Source organism: Triticum dicoccoides, chromosome 6B (assembly GCF_002162155.2).
Source record: "Triticum dicoccoides isolate Atlit2015 ecotype Zavitan chromosome 6B, WEW_v2.0, whole genome shotgun sequence".
Lineage (NCBI taxonomy): Eukaryota > Viridiplantae > Streptophyta > Magnoliopsida > Poales > Poaceae > Triticum > Triticum dicoccoides.
Genome location: NC_041391.1, coordinates 74,671,566 through 74,686,279, shown reverse-complemented (window position 1 = coordinate 74,686,279; position 14,714 = coordinate 74,671,566). Strand labels below are relative to the sequence as shown.

Genomic DNA, 14,714 nt, shown 5'->3' with positions numbered 1-14,714 from the left:
TTAGAAAACAGTGACTATTGAATGCAAGGGAAATGTGGTCCAAAACACTGCGATGATCATATCAGGTGCATAACACAAATAAAGGAAGAAATATTATATCTTGATGTTTCAGTGACCAACACGAAAAGATATGCTTCTTATCAGTTATTTTCCATATGCCATTTAAGAATTTTAGAAAAGCTTAACATGTCCATGCATGTTCCAAATAATTATTTTGCATATGCCATTTAACAATTTTAGAAAAGCTTAAGAGAAAACAATCAACCAAAAACGCACGATAGAACGCAATGGCAAGCACACGAACCTCCAAACTGATGGTTTGACAGTTATCCCTCGCGCGAGCAAAGATGATATTGCGGTTGCGGTCTAGGTGGTCTCATATCGCGATCAAGCCATACACATCTAGTGGCCACTGCAATTCCTCTGCTATTGCCGCGACTTTGAAGGAAAAGATCTGCAAAGTTCCTGTCGGACCGGCGTGACGCCATGCTGGTGGCTTGACGTCCGTATAACGCATGGCCGGGATAGCCGCTGTATGGTTGCATGTCGTGATAACTTATAAGCAAGATTTGGACTAATGTAGGCACTAGTCAAGATCTGAACTAATGAGTACTTACTGGTGTCCTCGTAGGTGCCTCGTTGGCATGCCTACATTTGGTTCCAGCCGTTGCGGTAGCTACGAGCGCATACGGCCCTCTCGTCGGTCGACGACCAGTCGTCCAATCGGGCATGCCTCTCCTCCGTCTGCCTCCTCGCGAACAACTCCATCCCTTCACTCTGCAGCCAGCTCTGGTACGCCGCCGCCTCGGGATCCCCCATCGCCGCCCATTTATCCACGGCCGCCCGCTCCTCCTTCGGCCGGTTCTTCCTGCACGCCTCCCCCGCCGCCGCTCTGCACGCCTCCGCCGATGTATACGACTCGCCACCGAGGCACCGACCGAAGAAATCATATTCAGATCTATCGTTCTCGTCAAGGATTGTGTTCGCCAGCAGATAGACCCTCCCAATCATCGTTTATGTGCAGGAAAAAAAACAATGTTAAAAAATTGTGAAATTGTCATCAGTCTATATGAAATCACTGTTAAAAATTGCAAATTGCCATGTGACCAAAGAGATAAAATTACAAAAAAAAAACCATGATCTTGAATGAGCAAAAAATGCCCAGCCATGAATAAGAAGTACCATATTTTTTTAAAACAATCAAGTGTACCATACCCATGGCAATTTTGCCACGACATTTTGTTCTAAGGATTTTTTTTTGTGAAATTTGCCATGATCTAAACAGTAAATTTGCCATGCTACGAAAGTAAAATTGCCACGGTCCAAAAATAAAATGTCATGGCCCAAAAACTAAATTGCCATGATGAAAATAATTAAATTTGCAATGGCCTATGCCTTTTCCTTTTCATGAAGCACAACTATGTTTCTCATGGAAGCACATGTTGTGCTTCTCGCGGAAGCATAATTGTTTCGGAAGCACAAACGTGTTTTTCTCTTTTCGGGAAGCACATTTGTGCTTCTCGTGAGAGTGTTATGGTTTTAGGGAATCATTTTTGGGAAACATGGATGTGCTTCTCGCCTCTTCTAGAGAAGTACATGTTTTTTTCACCTAAACCTAGCTAGGGAAAACCAAACCAAAGTTGAAATGCCAAAAATACAAAAAAAGTTAAAAATGCATGCAAAAAAATATCATGGTGCACCCTGCGAGCGACACTTTGTGGAGGCTGGGCGCACCAAGTGTCACACTCCCAGACCTTAAAAAATGACAGTTGGGTTTCCTCAGCTAGCTAGATAATTTTTTTAAATGACCATGTGTTTTTTTTCTTTTTCTTCATAGACGACCGGCTCCAACAAGGCATTAGGGGGCACACACTTGCCTCAGGCATGAGCGAATGTAGATTGGACAGGCAATAGAAGCAGACACCCAAGGAGACAAACAGAAAGGTAAAAACAGTCAATCCAGAGGAGACAAACGCGCGTGCGGTATGACGGTCGCATGTGTGTGACAAAAACTATGGAGCAAAATGATCTGATAGCTCGGGTGTCACAAGTGAGTCCCTCCTTCCTTTCGAGCATCAGATGCGGATTTTTTTTCCCACCAATTGTTGGCCGCGTTTTTGGTTGTTTAGGGAGAAGATGGGGTGACCGAGAGAAATGGAAGGGTGTCTCTTGCACATTTTTCTTTTAGTGTTAGCCAAATTTGACCACTGAAAGCACGGATTCACCTACCACCCTATTATTATGTAGTAGTCATATCTACGCGTACACACCTAATTCACATATGGACTCACCTAAATACCAACACATAATCGTCCCACATGTCCCATAAATTAATCCTGCCAGGTTGAACTAAGTCGCCCACGGCCATGACATGGAGGAAGTTGCCTACGGCCCATTATATATTTTTTGATGAAGAGAGAGCGGACTTTGCTAAAATAGGGATGGTTTACCTAGATACGTTTGCATCGGGTGGTTTACTTGTTCTGTTAGGACTCTGTGCGATAAGAAAAGGTAGTACTACTGTGTTCCGACCGCCCGTCATGATTTCCTAAACAGTCTTGCTAAATCTGACTGCGAGTTGTTAAGTCTCGGTGGATATTATATCCATGAGATGTTACATTGAGATCCATGCAAAATAAATCAGTTTTTTCTTTCTTGCATGACATGTCACTTGTTAAATCTCAGTCGATTGAGACCTAGCCACACCCTTTTCTGGAAGAAAATATTGTAAACAAGAAATAGCAACCGCTGCAACTGCAGGCAGCAAATTGCATCATCTAAGAACAGTTTTCCAATAAAAAAATCGAAACAGGCTTATGGTAGCAGGGTGTGAGTCCACTATGATTCCAAGCCGGTCGCGACTCCGTTGTCTGGTGAGCAGGTGTCAGTGCTGCAAGAATGCAAGGAATTTGAAAATAGAGTCAGAGACCCACCTAAGAAAGACCCGCTCAATCACCATCTTGTTACCCGTCGTCCACAATGTCCAAGGTAGGGCCACGACCAAAAGACTGAGAGGTGTCTCCTCCCGGTCTAGTTGGCATGGGTTTGTAGGAATCCGTCCAGCTCAAGGACCTCCTAGTCAGGCCCAGAGCCTCATGAACAAAGCCCCACATGGATATTGCCCCAGTGCAGGATATTAAGATGTGTGTCCCTGTCTCTAGAACACCACAAACGGGGCACAATCCGTCATCGGGGTTGTGTCTCCTGAGCACCACTTTCGCAAATGGGAGGCGAACCCATAGCAGTTGTCAAACAAACATCTTGATCTTCAACGGGATGGGTGCTTTCCATAGTGGAAAGGTCCAGGGCAGAGACGGCCGCCGCAAAAGGCACGGAATGGCGAGAAACTGAGAAGAACCCGAAGGGGGTCAGCCGCGAAAACACAGTGTCCGGATAATCCGCGAGCACTGGCGGGAGGGCAGCCTGCAAGTTGGCCCACTCAACGGTCTCCATGGCCCCAAATGTCCATCGGAACAAGATGTTCCACTAGCCATTATGGGCCGCCGAAACAAACACCATCAGATCTTCGCAGATACCGAACACGTTGGGGGAGTTCATACAAAGTGAAGAACTGCCATCCCACGAGTCAAACCAGAAGGGGTTCCCCTCACCGTTGCCTATTGATACGGAGATTTCAATTAATGTGGATCTCATGTTTGATATGTTGGATGGATTTCCGTAACTGAGACCCTTCCCTGTGCTCACAGGGAATTTTAAAGACGGGTAAGTATGTTTGCAGATTTATTGCCCCATTGGCCAATAATAAATTTGATTTTACCTCCAAAAAATGCATTGTGGTATGTGGGATTGTTGGATATTTGGAGTATACATGTCCCAGGGACCTCTTGCAATTTTTGCATGATTATATTTCAGGAGGAACAACATGATTTCTTTCTAAAGGCAAGATTAGAGTTTCTAATTCCAAATATCGAAATTAGGTCTTTAAGTGGATTTGGTTTACGGAAGTGGGATCGTGCATCCCAGAGATGGTACAACATATGGAAAGCGTGATAGGGGTAGAAGTTTACAAGTTTCACCTCCACTAAACTCCTAATGAAAGACAAAAAAAAGATAAGAGCTAAAAACAGCATCAGAAATCAGTAATCTGGTTTTTGGGATTTTACATTAGTCACCTCAGTCATTTTTCAGCAATCATGAAAACCCAATAGAGATATCTAAGAGATGCACTTTCAACAACCAGTCGCCAGAGGAATCTTCTGGAATATAAGACGTTAACATTATTTTTCTAAAATATATTAAATTTAAGACCCATGTAGAAACTTAGTTCAAGTCTCGATGTTGAGAAGGTTGGTTGCATGCTTTCTAAATGACTATCTACATTTAAAATGGAGCAGCTGACATCATGTATTGTATAGGGACAAAGATCATGGAATCACAAATTAGTTATGTATAACCTTAAATAGGTCTAACTTGTAGTAACAACTGACCATGCAACAATGACTTTCATCTCACATGAGTGAACCATAAGGATAGCACAACTCCTACCAAATTTCCTAGGCCTGAAAATAGTTTCATCTTCTGCATTAACTTGTTCCCCGTTTGTGTATTCTGTTGCCGCAGAAATTTTCAGCCTTCCATTGATTTCTACGCAAGCAACATTGCGTGAAAGATTGATCATACCATCAGTGGTAAGTGGCAAGTTGCCATCTTCAAGAGAGAGAAGGGGGACTTTCCTGCCATCTAGACTAACTGTGCTTGCACTGAATATACCTCGACAACCATCTGGCCAAGAACCACGAATAACTTGTATATTGATTGTAGCCTCCACTGATTTAGCGAGAAGGGCGAATGCCCACTCTATTCTTGATAGCTTGCTAGTTGCAACCTCCTTAATCACACGTGAATAATTCGGATTGAATGTTCTGAACTTTGCAGCTAAGAGACTTAAATCTTTATCTTCAGATTCATTAGTGCCGCTCTTGACTTTCAACACAAGCTCGAATCGCCCAGTATCCGACACATGAGACAACACTGGAGCACGAGTTGGACCTGCTAGTGTCAAGTATGGATCCTGCATGCAATAATTAATTACATAAGTATTACGTACTGTTTTTGTAAAACAAGGGTGGTAAATTAATATAGTCCTATTTAATAAGAAAAAAACATGAAATATGGCCAACCTATATAGTATAAAGGTTTTTGTAAGTAAATGGCAATAAATAGGTCATGATTGTGTCAGTGACTGAAGATATGAAAAATCGAGCACGTACACAAAACTTAGAAGACACTGAATTGAATTTTCAAGCTACATTCACCATATATAAACTCACGCAATATGTATGTATATAATATATATACTCTGTTGAACGATTGGATGTTTATACGAACCATGGATGTGATCGTTTGGCAGTTATCCCTTGCGCGGGCAAAGATAATATTGCGGTTGCGGTCTAGGTGGTCTCTTATCGCGATCAAGCCATACACCTCCAGTGGCCACCGCAGCTCCTCTGCTATTGCGGAGACTTTGAAGGAAAAGATCTGCAAAGTCCCTGTCGGACGGGCGTTCCAAGCTGGCTCAGCGTCGGTGAAGCGCATGGCAGGGATGCCCGCTGCATGCATTGTCATAGATAGATGGTTATAGTGTTGTAGCTTAATTATAAGCAATGTTTGAACCGGCCGGCCGGCGCAAATCAAAAATTGGATGGATGGAGAGAGTTTGGAATCGGATTTAGTGAGTAGGGGACTACTTACTGGTGTCCTCGTAGGAGCTACCTGCGCCTCTCCGATGCGCCCAGCTCCATTTATGGCGATAGCAAGCAGCGAAGTAGGCCTCTCGGTCGGGCGTCGTCGACCAACCGCCCCTCTCCGAGGACATCCTCTGGTACATCTCCAGCTTCTCCCCGTCCAGCCTCTCCCGGTACGCCTTCGCCTCGGGGTCTCCCGTCTTGGCCCAACAACGCACCGCCTCCTCCTCCTCCAGCAGCTGATCCTTCCTGCGCGCCTCCTCTGCCATCGCTCTGCACACCTTCCTCCTCGCGTTGTCGAAGTCTACGTCTGAACGTACCCTCGCCTCTTTGGCGTCCATGGGGATGGAGTATTCCCTCCTCATCGCCTGCAGCGCGTCCAGCCACCATGCCCACGACTTGTACGACTCGCCGTCCGCCATCGATCGGTGAATCGATCGTGGCGCTTTTCCTTTCCTTTCTGCTCCCTGCTGATCTCTGCATTAACCTAACGGTGGATCCAAAACAGATCGCGGAGTCGCAGATTTGTTGGGCTCGATCGGTTAGGACTGACTCTTCTTTTCTTTCTTTTTTGCATAGATTAGGGCTTACGACTCTGCGCAGTTTTTTTTTTTAGCATAGGACAATGCACAGTTGTAAAGAAGTCTGATTCTATTCTAAAAAAAACAAGTTTGATTCTCATGACACGTACAGCGTGTACGCTACGTATATGTTGTGTTTTAGATTTATAGATAGAGATCGATCAGCCCTAACATCTCGCCAAACCTTAAACCTTGGGGGGACACCAGAGGCGGAGGCATGGAGCATTCGTCAATCTCAGAGACGGACTCCGCGAGTGCTCCAATAATTAAAATGGATCATAATTCCGATGCGTACTTCAAAAGTTATAGCCTTTTAAAGTTTTGTAAAACTTAATTTACTGCATTTTGGGCAGAAACAGAAGCCACCCATGTGCTCATTACGTATTCATGCAGCTCACGGGTGCCTCTAGTCTTGGGGCACCCTCAGATTCCGGCCTCATCTGTTCCCACGACCAGAAACGAATTTTCGGCAACCATTTCTCTTCTTCGCATTGCAATTGATGATCAACTACATTAGTAGCACATTCCTGTAGCTGCCACATCCGTGCTGGCGGTCACAATCTGTGACCCCTTCTAGAAAAGCAAGTCAAAACCTTGAATTGTTGCGGGTTGGAAGTAGAGCTTTGTGTAGTTGAAAGTTCATTTTCTGTTTTGTATTTTGTGTGACCAAATTTGATTGAAAGTAAGTGAATCTGTTTGAGATGTTTGTCATTTATTAATTAATTAACTGGTAGGTTTGATGATAACTTCTTTTCTCCTGGTTGAATCTGGTTGTAAGTTGTTAAAATTTGAGTTGGAAGAGGGACTGTTTGAGGTAGAAATATTGTTTTGTTTTGCCGACACTTCTATATCTTGTAATTGAAATGAACTCATCTATATTAGGATTGACCCCCGCCCCCCTCACCCTGTCACCTATAAAAAAAGGAACCCTTTTTTCCTACTTGAAAGCTTACATATTGAAAATGCGACGACATGTTTTATGTTTTCATCATAGTCTTGCTTGAGAGAGAGAGAGAGAGAGAGAGAGAGAGAGAGAGAGAGAGAGAGAGAGAGAGATTCGAGCGCACAACATGAGCATTTATTAACAAGAGTCTTAGAATACCAAATATATGACATAATTGTGTCGAACACTCATAATTAATTAGGCGGTATTTATATTGGAGATTCGGTTAGGAAATTCAAATACTATCCAAACATATTGCTACCATTTTTTTGTCACCACTCTATTTTTTGAATATTACAAGTCAAAGCTCGAAAAAGTTCTAGGGAGTAAACATCTAATGAACAAAGCGGTAATTATTTGTTATCTAGGAGCATTGAGTACATAATAGCAAGTTTGGCATGTAACCTTGTCTAGATCCCATACAGTACATTGTTGTGTCTAGAGATCAAAACCAGCTAACAACTGACCACGCAACGACGACTTTCATCACGCATGAGCAAACTTTAAGAATAGCACAGCTTCTACCGGCCTCTCTAGGTGTGAAAACAGTTTCATCTTTTGCACTGACTTGTTTCCCTTCTGCATTTTCTGTCGCAACCATAATTTTCAGCCCTCCCTCGATTTCAACAGAAACAACATGGCGTGAAAGATTGATCATGCCATCAACGTTAAAAGGCAACTTCTCATTTTGAAGAGAGAGCAGCAAGACTTTCATGTCATCAAGACCAACAGTACTTGCAGTAAATATACCTTGACAACCATTTGGCCATGACCCATGAATAACTTGTATATTAATTGTTGCCTCCACAGATTTAACCAGGTAGCCAAATGTCCACTCAAGTTTGCTAAGCCTGCTAGTGCCAACAAGATTAATCACACACGAATGATTTGTTCCCGGTCTTCTGTACTTCCTAGTTAAGAAGCTGAAATCTTTATCTTCAGATTCATTAGTACCCTTCACTTTCAGCACAACCTCAAATCGCAAAGTATCTGACGCACTGGACAAGACAACAGCACGGGTTGGACCTATCAAGGATAAATATGGATCCTGCATGAAACAATTAGTTAAGGTAAATATTAATAGATAGGTTTTTAGATGGTAAATATTTACATTTGTTTTAGTTCAACAAGATAAGGTTCTATAAAATACGAAAGCAAAATTGTACGTGACAAACTGACAATTGGTATATAATCATGTACCAAGTATAAGTAAATTATATGTTAGAGGCACACGAAGAAAAAGTGAAATTTCACAAGCAGAACTTGCTAATTAAGAAGCGATGTTTTTCGTCAGTAAGCATGTATCTAAACCTGGATGGCCTTGATTCCTAGGGAAGCAATAAAAAAAAATCCAAATAGCACAAAAAAAATTAGATTACATATTGAATGTGAGGATGATAGCACAAAATGCTGGCATGTGCATAACTCAAATAGAAGGAGAAAATATAAATTCGTTATGGTGTGCATGCTCCAACACACATGAAAATGAAAATGCTTACCTCCTTAGTGATGGTTTGAGCGTTATCCCTGGAGAAAGCAAAGATGACATTGCGGTTGCGATCCAGCTTGTCTCGTATGGCGATCAAGCCATAGACATCCAGCGGCCACCGCAGTTCCTCTGCTATTTCTGCGACTTTGACGGAAAAGATCTGTAGGGTTTCGTCCGGGCCGTCAGAACGCTCAGCTGGCACGTCAGTGAAACGCATGGCCGGGATAGAAGCTGCACTCAAGCATACAAATACATCGTCATGTGAGAGCTCGGTTGAGAATTGATCCATTGACTGAAAGAGAGACTGTAGAGTCCACATATATATATAGAATCAACGAAAGATATGTATACTCACTCGTGTGCTCGAAGGTGCCGTGGAAAGGACCCGCCCACATGTAGTTCCAGACTTCCAGTTACGGCGGTACGTGCTGGCTTGGCGAGCCGCCGGGTCAGAGTGATCCTCCTCCGCGTAGGGATCGCCGTCCTCCGCCGATCTCCTCATGAACATCTCCAAGTGATCCTCGTTCAGTCGCTTCATGCGGTACGCCGCCGCCTCAGGGTCCCCCGTCGCCACCCACTTCCGCACCGCCTCCAGCTCCTCCTTCAGTTGATGCTTCCTGCGGGCCTCCTCCGCCGCCGCCCGGTGCGCCGCGGCCGTCTCCTTCGTCGCCTCCTCTGCGTCCGCGCGTATCCTCGCCTCCTTGGCGTCCATGGGGATCGAGTATGTCCTCCTTATCGCCTGCAGCGCGTCCAGCCACCATGACCAAGACTTGTACGGGTCGCCGTCTGTTGAACCCATCTCCTGGCCCGATCGATCGCCGCCTCTGGTTTTCCTTTTTTTGATGAGAGAGAGAGAGAGCGGCTTTGCTAAAATAGGGGAAAGGATTCGGTGGATGACTTCGACGATGGTTTGCAAATCGCATGGGGTTTACTTGTTGGGTACTTCGGTTAGGACTCTGCACGACAAAGAAAAAGTAGTACAGTATACAATTACCATATTTTATGTTTTTTCTCCTTTTGTGTTTCCGCCCCTCCCTTTTTTTTCAGGGAAAAAGGAATTCATTAATTAAGTGGCAGCCATGTCTGCATTACATAGGTCCGGAACCTCTTCCAGCCCAGAATGAAGCCACACCGCAGTGCGCTTCTTTATTCGACCAAAGTTCGCTAAAAAATGACTAACAGCATTCTGTTCACGCCTCACAAGCTTAACTAAGAAATCACCATGTTCCCGAAGACGCGAAGTAATCTCGCGGATCAACATCATATGCTTCGATCGGTCGCCAATACCTCCTTCAATTAGTTTTACCACTTCTGTGCAGTCCGTTTGAATCACAAAAGCAGCTCAGACCACTGGGTAGCCAGGGAGATGCCTTCTGAACATGCAGCAAGTTCAGATTCTAGTGATGATGCACACTGCCTTAACTTACGGCAAGACGAAAAAAATAATATCTCCATGTTCATCCCGGAGGACCATGCCAACTCCTGCAGTTCCGTCCTTGGCAGAAAAGGACCCGTCGATGTTGAGCACAGCCCAGCCGGCCGGCGGTGCCTCCCATCCAAGTGTTGATGGCTTCTCACGCTCTACATGTGATAACAATTTCCTGCTGTACAAAGGTGCAGCCACCATTTTTCCTTTGATGTGATCTCCATGAGGGTACGCCTGGATGGATAGCAATGAGTTGATATAGCTGGTTAGGAATCTGGTCGAGGCTTTGACCAGCGGTGGTCGTTTGTCGTGGGCGATCTCATTCCTCACATGCCAGCAACGCCAAATCGTCATGAACGTATACATCCGCTCCTCTGGTGACAAGTCCGCGAGCACATGAAAAAGCCACTCTGGCCCAGTGTGCATGACTCGACGGATGTCCGGAATATTCCATTGCCGCTCCATAGCCTGCCACAAGGCGACCGCATGAGGACATCTGCAGAGAGCATGAAAAGTGTCCTCCGGTTCGGTAGCGCACACAGGCCACAAGTTAGACACTTCAAGGCTACGAGCATGTTTATTAGTCCATGTGGCCAGACAGTTCGTCGCCTCCCGCCAAGCAAACACACGCACCTTAGGAGGAGCAGGGCACCTCCATAAAAAAGCCCAGACGGCTCGTCGCCCGTTCGGTGCCCTGCTCGCCGCGACTGAAGATACCCAATATGTCCACATAACAAGTTCAGGTATCACACTAAAAATTAAGAATTCAGCAAGGGCAACAGCACAAACATGCCCAAAAGAAAGCATAAAATAAAGATAAAAAGAGACCACCAAGTGTCGGAAGCTCACGCAATCTGCCGCAAGGTAAGACGGCACATGGTAGCAGTCAGTGCGTCCACTACGAGTCCAAGCCGGTCGCAATTCTGCTATCTAGAGAGCAGGTGTCAATGCTGCAAGAATGTAAGGAATTTGAAGATAGATAAGAGACCCGCCTAAAAGAGACCCCCTCGATCACCATCTTGTTATTCGTCATCCACAAAGTCAAAGCTAGGGCCACGACCAAAAGCCAGAAGAGGTCTCCTCCTCCCGGTCTGGTTGTCACAGGTTTGTAGGAATCCGGCCAGGTCAAGGGCGTCACAGTCAGGCCCCAGAGCGTGACCAACAAAGCTCCATGAATATCGCCCCGGTGCAGGAGAAGAAGATGTGTCTCCCCATCTCCAGAACACCACAAAGGAGGCACAGTCCGTCACCAGGGTTGTGTCTATTAGCACCTCCATCCCAGATGGGAGGCGATTCCATAGCAGGCATAAAAAAAATCTTGATCCTCAGCGGAAAGGGCACTTTCCATAGTGGAAAGGTCCATGGCAGAGACGGTCGTTGGCATAAGGCATGGTACGCCGAGCCAAACGAGAAGATCCCTAAGGGGGTCAGCCACTAAGACACGGTGCCCAAACAATTCGCCCACAAGTTGGCCCACTCAAAGGTCTCCACGGCCGAAACGTCCGTTGGAACAAGATGTTCCACTAGCCATCGTAACAAACGCTATCGAGTCCAAGCAGATAGCAAACACGTTGGGGAATCCCATACATCGTGGAGAGCCGCCAACCCATGGGACAAACCAGAAGAGGGTTCCCTCTCCGTTGCCTAGGGATACATAGTCCAATGTGGACATCATGTTTGATCTGTTTGATGAATTTCCATAATTAAGATGGGTAATTTCTTTTGGAGGTTTATTGCCCCGTATGGGCAATGAAAATAATAATATGTTTTTACTTCTAAAAATTGCATCATGGTAGGTGTGCTTGATGGATATTTGGAGTTTACATGCATGTCCGGGGGACCTCTTGCAATATTTGGAGGATTTTATCTCAGGAGCAACAATGGAATTTCTTTTCTAAAGGCAAGAATAGAGTTTCTAATTTCAAATACTGAAATTAGGGCTTTAAGTGGAATTGGTTTACACAAGTGGGATTGATGCATCCACCAAAGATGGTACAACATATGCAAAGCTTGTTAGCAAGTTTCACCTCCACTAAAGTCCAAATGAAAGACAAGAAAAAGATAGGAGCTAGAAACGGAACCAAAAAACGATAACCTGTTTTTTGGGATATTACATTAGTCATCTGTCATTTTTCAGTAATAAACAAAACCCAATGGAGATATCTAAGAGATGCACTTTCAACAACCAGTCACCGGAGGAATCTTCTGGAGTATAAGACATTAACAATGTTTTTCTAAAAGATATTCTATGTTAAGACCCATGTATAAACTTAGTTCAAGCCTCGATGTTTGAGAAGTTTGAGATAGGAAGTAAATTGTACATCTAATAATTATCAAATCAAAGTTTAAGAAGTTTGGTTGCATGCTTTCTAAATGACTACCTACATTTAAAATGGAGTAGTTGCCATCATGTATTGTATAGGAACAATGATCATGGAATCACAAATTAGTTGTGCAACCTTAAATAGGTCTAACTTGTAGTAACAAGTGACCAATGAACAATGACTTTCATCTCACATGAGCGAACCATAAGGATAGCACAACTCGTACCGAATTTCCTAGGCCTAAAAATAGTTTCATCTTCTGCAGTAACTTGTTCCCCGTTTGTGTATTCTATTGCAACAGAAATTTTCAGCCTTCCATTAATTTCTACGCAAGCAACATTGCGTGAAAGATTGATCATACCATCGGTGGTAACTGGCAACTTGCCATCTTCAAGGGAGAGAAGGTGGACTTTCCGGCCATCTAGACTAACCGTGCTTGCACTAAATATACCTCGACAACCATCTAGCCAAGACCCATGAATAACTTGTATACTGATTGTAGCCTCCACTGATTTAGCAAGAACAGCGAATGCCCACTCTAGTCTTGATAGCTTGCTAGTGGCAACCCACTTAATCACACGTGAATAATTGGGATAGAATGTTCTGAACTTTGCAGCTAAGAAACTTAAATCTTTATCTTCAGATTCATTAGTGCTGCTCTTGACTTTCAACACAACCTCGAATCGCACAGAATTTGACATCTCAGACACCACTGGAGCACGAGTTGGACCTGCTAGTGTTAAATATGGATCCTGCATGGAATAATTAATTACATAAATATTACTATTGTAAAATAAGGATGGTATAGATTCATTTTTTAATAAGACAAAACATGAAATATGGCCAGCCTATATATAAAGGTTTTTCTAGGTAAATGGCAATAAAGATGAATTATGATTGTGTTAGTGCCATAAGGGAGAAAAGCAACACAAGATGAGTTGAACTTGCTGGTTCAATAAAGCAACGTTTAAATAAACAACAAAGAAGAGATGAAAATCGAGCACCACGGAGAACAAAACTTAGAAGGAATTGAATCAAGTTTCAAGCAACATTCACCATAAACATACGAACCATGGATGAGATCGTTTGGCAGTTATCCCTTCCGCGGGCAAAGATAACATTGCGGCTACGGTCTAGGTGGTCTCTTATGGCGATCAGGCCATACACCTCCAATGGCCACCGCAGCTCCTCGTCTATTGCGGCGACTTTGAAGGAAAATATCTGCAAAGTCCCCGTCGGACGGGCGTCCCAACGATCTTCTGGCTCGGCGTCCGTAAATTGCATGGCAGGGATACCCGCTGCATTATCACACAGATATTTAGTACTGTAGCTTATATAAGCAAATGTTTGAACAGGCGCAAATCAAGTTCCGATCGATGGAGAGAGTTTGGAATCGAATTTAGTAGCACTTACTGGTGTCCTCGTACGAGCTACCTGCGCCTCTCCGATGCGCCGAGCTCCATTGATGGCGATAGCAAGCAGACGAGAAGGACTCCCGGTCGGGCGTCGTCGACCATTCGTCCCTCTCCTCCGAGGACATCCGCTCGGTCATCTCTTGCAGCAAGTCGCCCAGCCCCTCCCGGTACGCCTCCGCCTCGGGGTCTCCCGTCTTCGCCCAACACCGCACCGCCTCCTCCTCCTCCAGCAGCTGATCCTTCCTGCGCGCCTCCTCGGCCTCCGCTCTGCACACCTTCCTCCTTGCGTTGTCGAAATCTATGTCCGCGCGTATCCTCACCTCCTCGGCGTCCATGGGGATCGAGTATGTCCTCCTCATCGCCTGCAGCGCGTCCAGCCACCATGCCCACGACTTGTACGACTCGCCGTCCTCCATCGATCGGTGAATCGATCGATCGTGGCGCTTTTCCTTTCCTTTTTCTGATCTCTGCCAATCTCTGCGTTAACCTAACGGTGGATACAAAACAGATCGTGGAGTCGCAGATTTGTTGGGCTCGATCGGTTAGGGCTAGCTGATTAGGGCTTAGGACTCTGCGCTTTTTTTTTTTGGAGCATAGGACTCTGTATATATTCTTAAAAAAACAAGTTTGAGTCTCATGACACGTACAGCGTGTACGCTACGTATATGTTGTGTTCTAGATTTAGATAGAGATCGATCAGCCCTAACATCTCGCCAAACCTTAAACCTCGCGAGGACCAGAGGCGGAGGCATGGAGCATTCGTCAATCTCAGAGACGGACTCCGCGGCGGCGGATCGGCAGCCGCGCGGGGGCCTGATGCTCGTTGCCAGC

The 14,714-nt window shown here is 44.9% G+C and overlaps 2 protein-coding genes across 2 annotated transcripts; both read right to left on the bottom strand.

Moving 5' to 3' along the window:
- Positions 1-4,426: 4,426 nt before the first annotated feature.
- Positions 4,427-6,127, bottom strand: LOC119320771. Its single transcript, XM_037594720.1, has 3 exons — positions 5,713-6,127; positions 5,350-5,570; positions 4,427-5,032 (listed from the first exon to the last, which is right to left on the bottom strand). The coding sequence occupies exons 1-3, from the start codon at positions 6,125-6,127 to the stop codon at positions 4,427-4,429; spliced, it is 1,242 nt and encodes a 413-aa protein (XP_037450617.1).
- Positions 6,128-9,646: 3,519 nt separating this feature from the next.
- LOC119320770 lies at positions 9,647-14,299 on the bottom strand. The gene is made up of 5 exons (XM_037594719.1): positions 13,882-14,299; positions 13,540-13,766; positions 12,672-13,220; positions 10,146-10,378; positions 9,647-9,674 (listed from the first exon to the last, which is right to left on the bottom strand). Exons 1-5 carry the CDS (start codon positions 14,297-14,299, stop codon positions 9,647-9,649), a joined length of 1,455 nt encoding a protein of 484 aa, XP_037450616.1.
- Between the last annotated feature and the right edge of the window lie 415 nt (positions 14,300-14,714).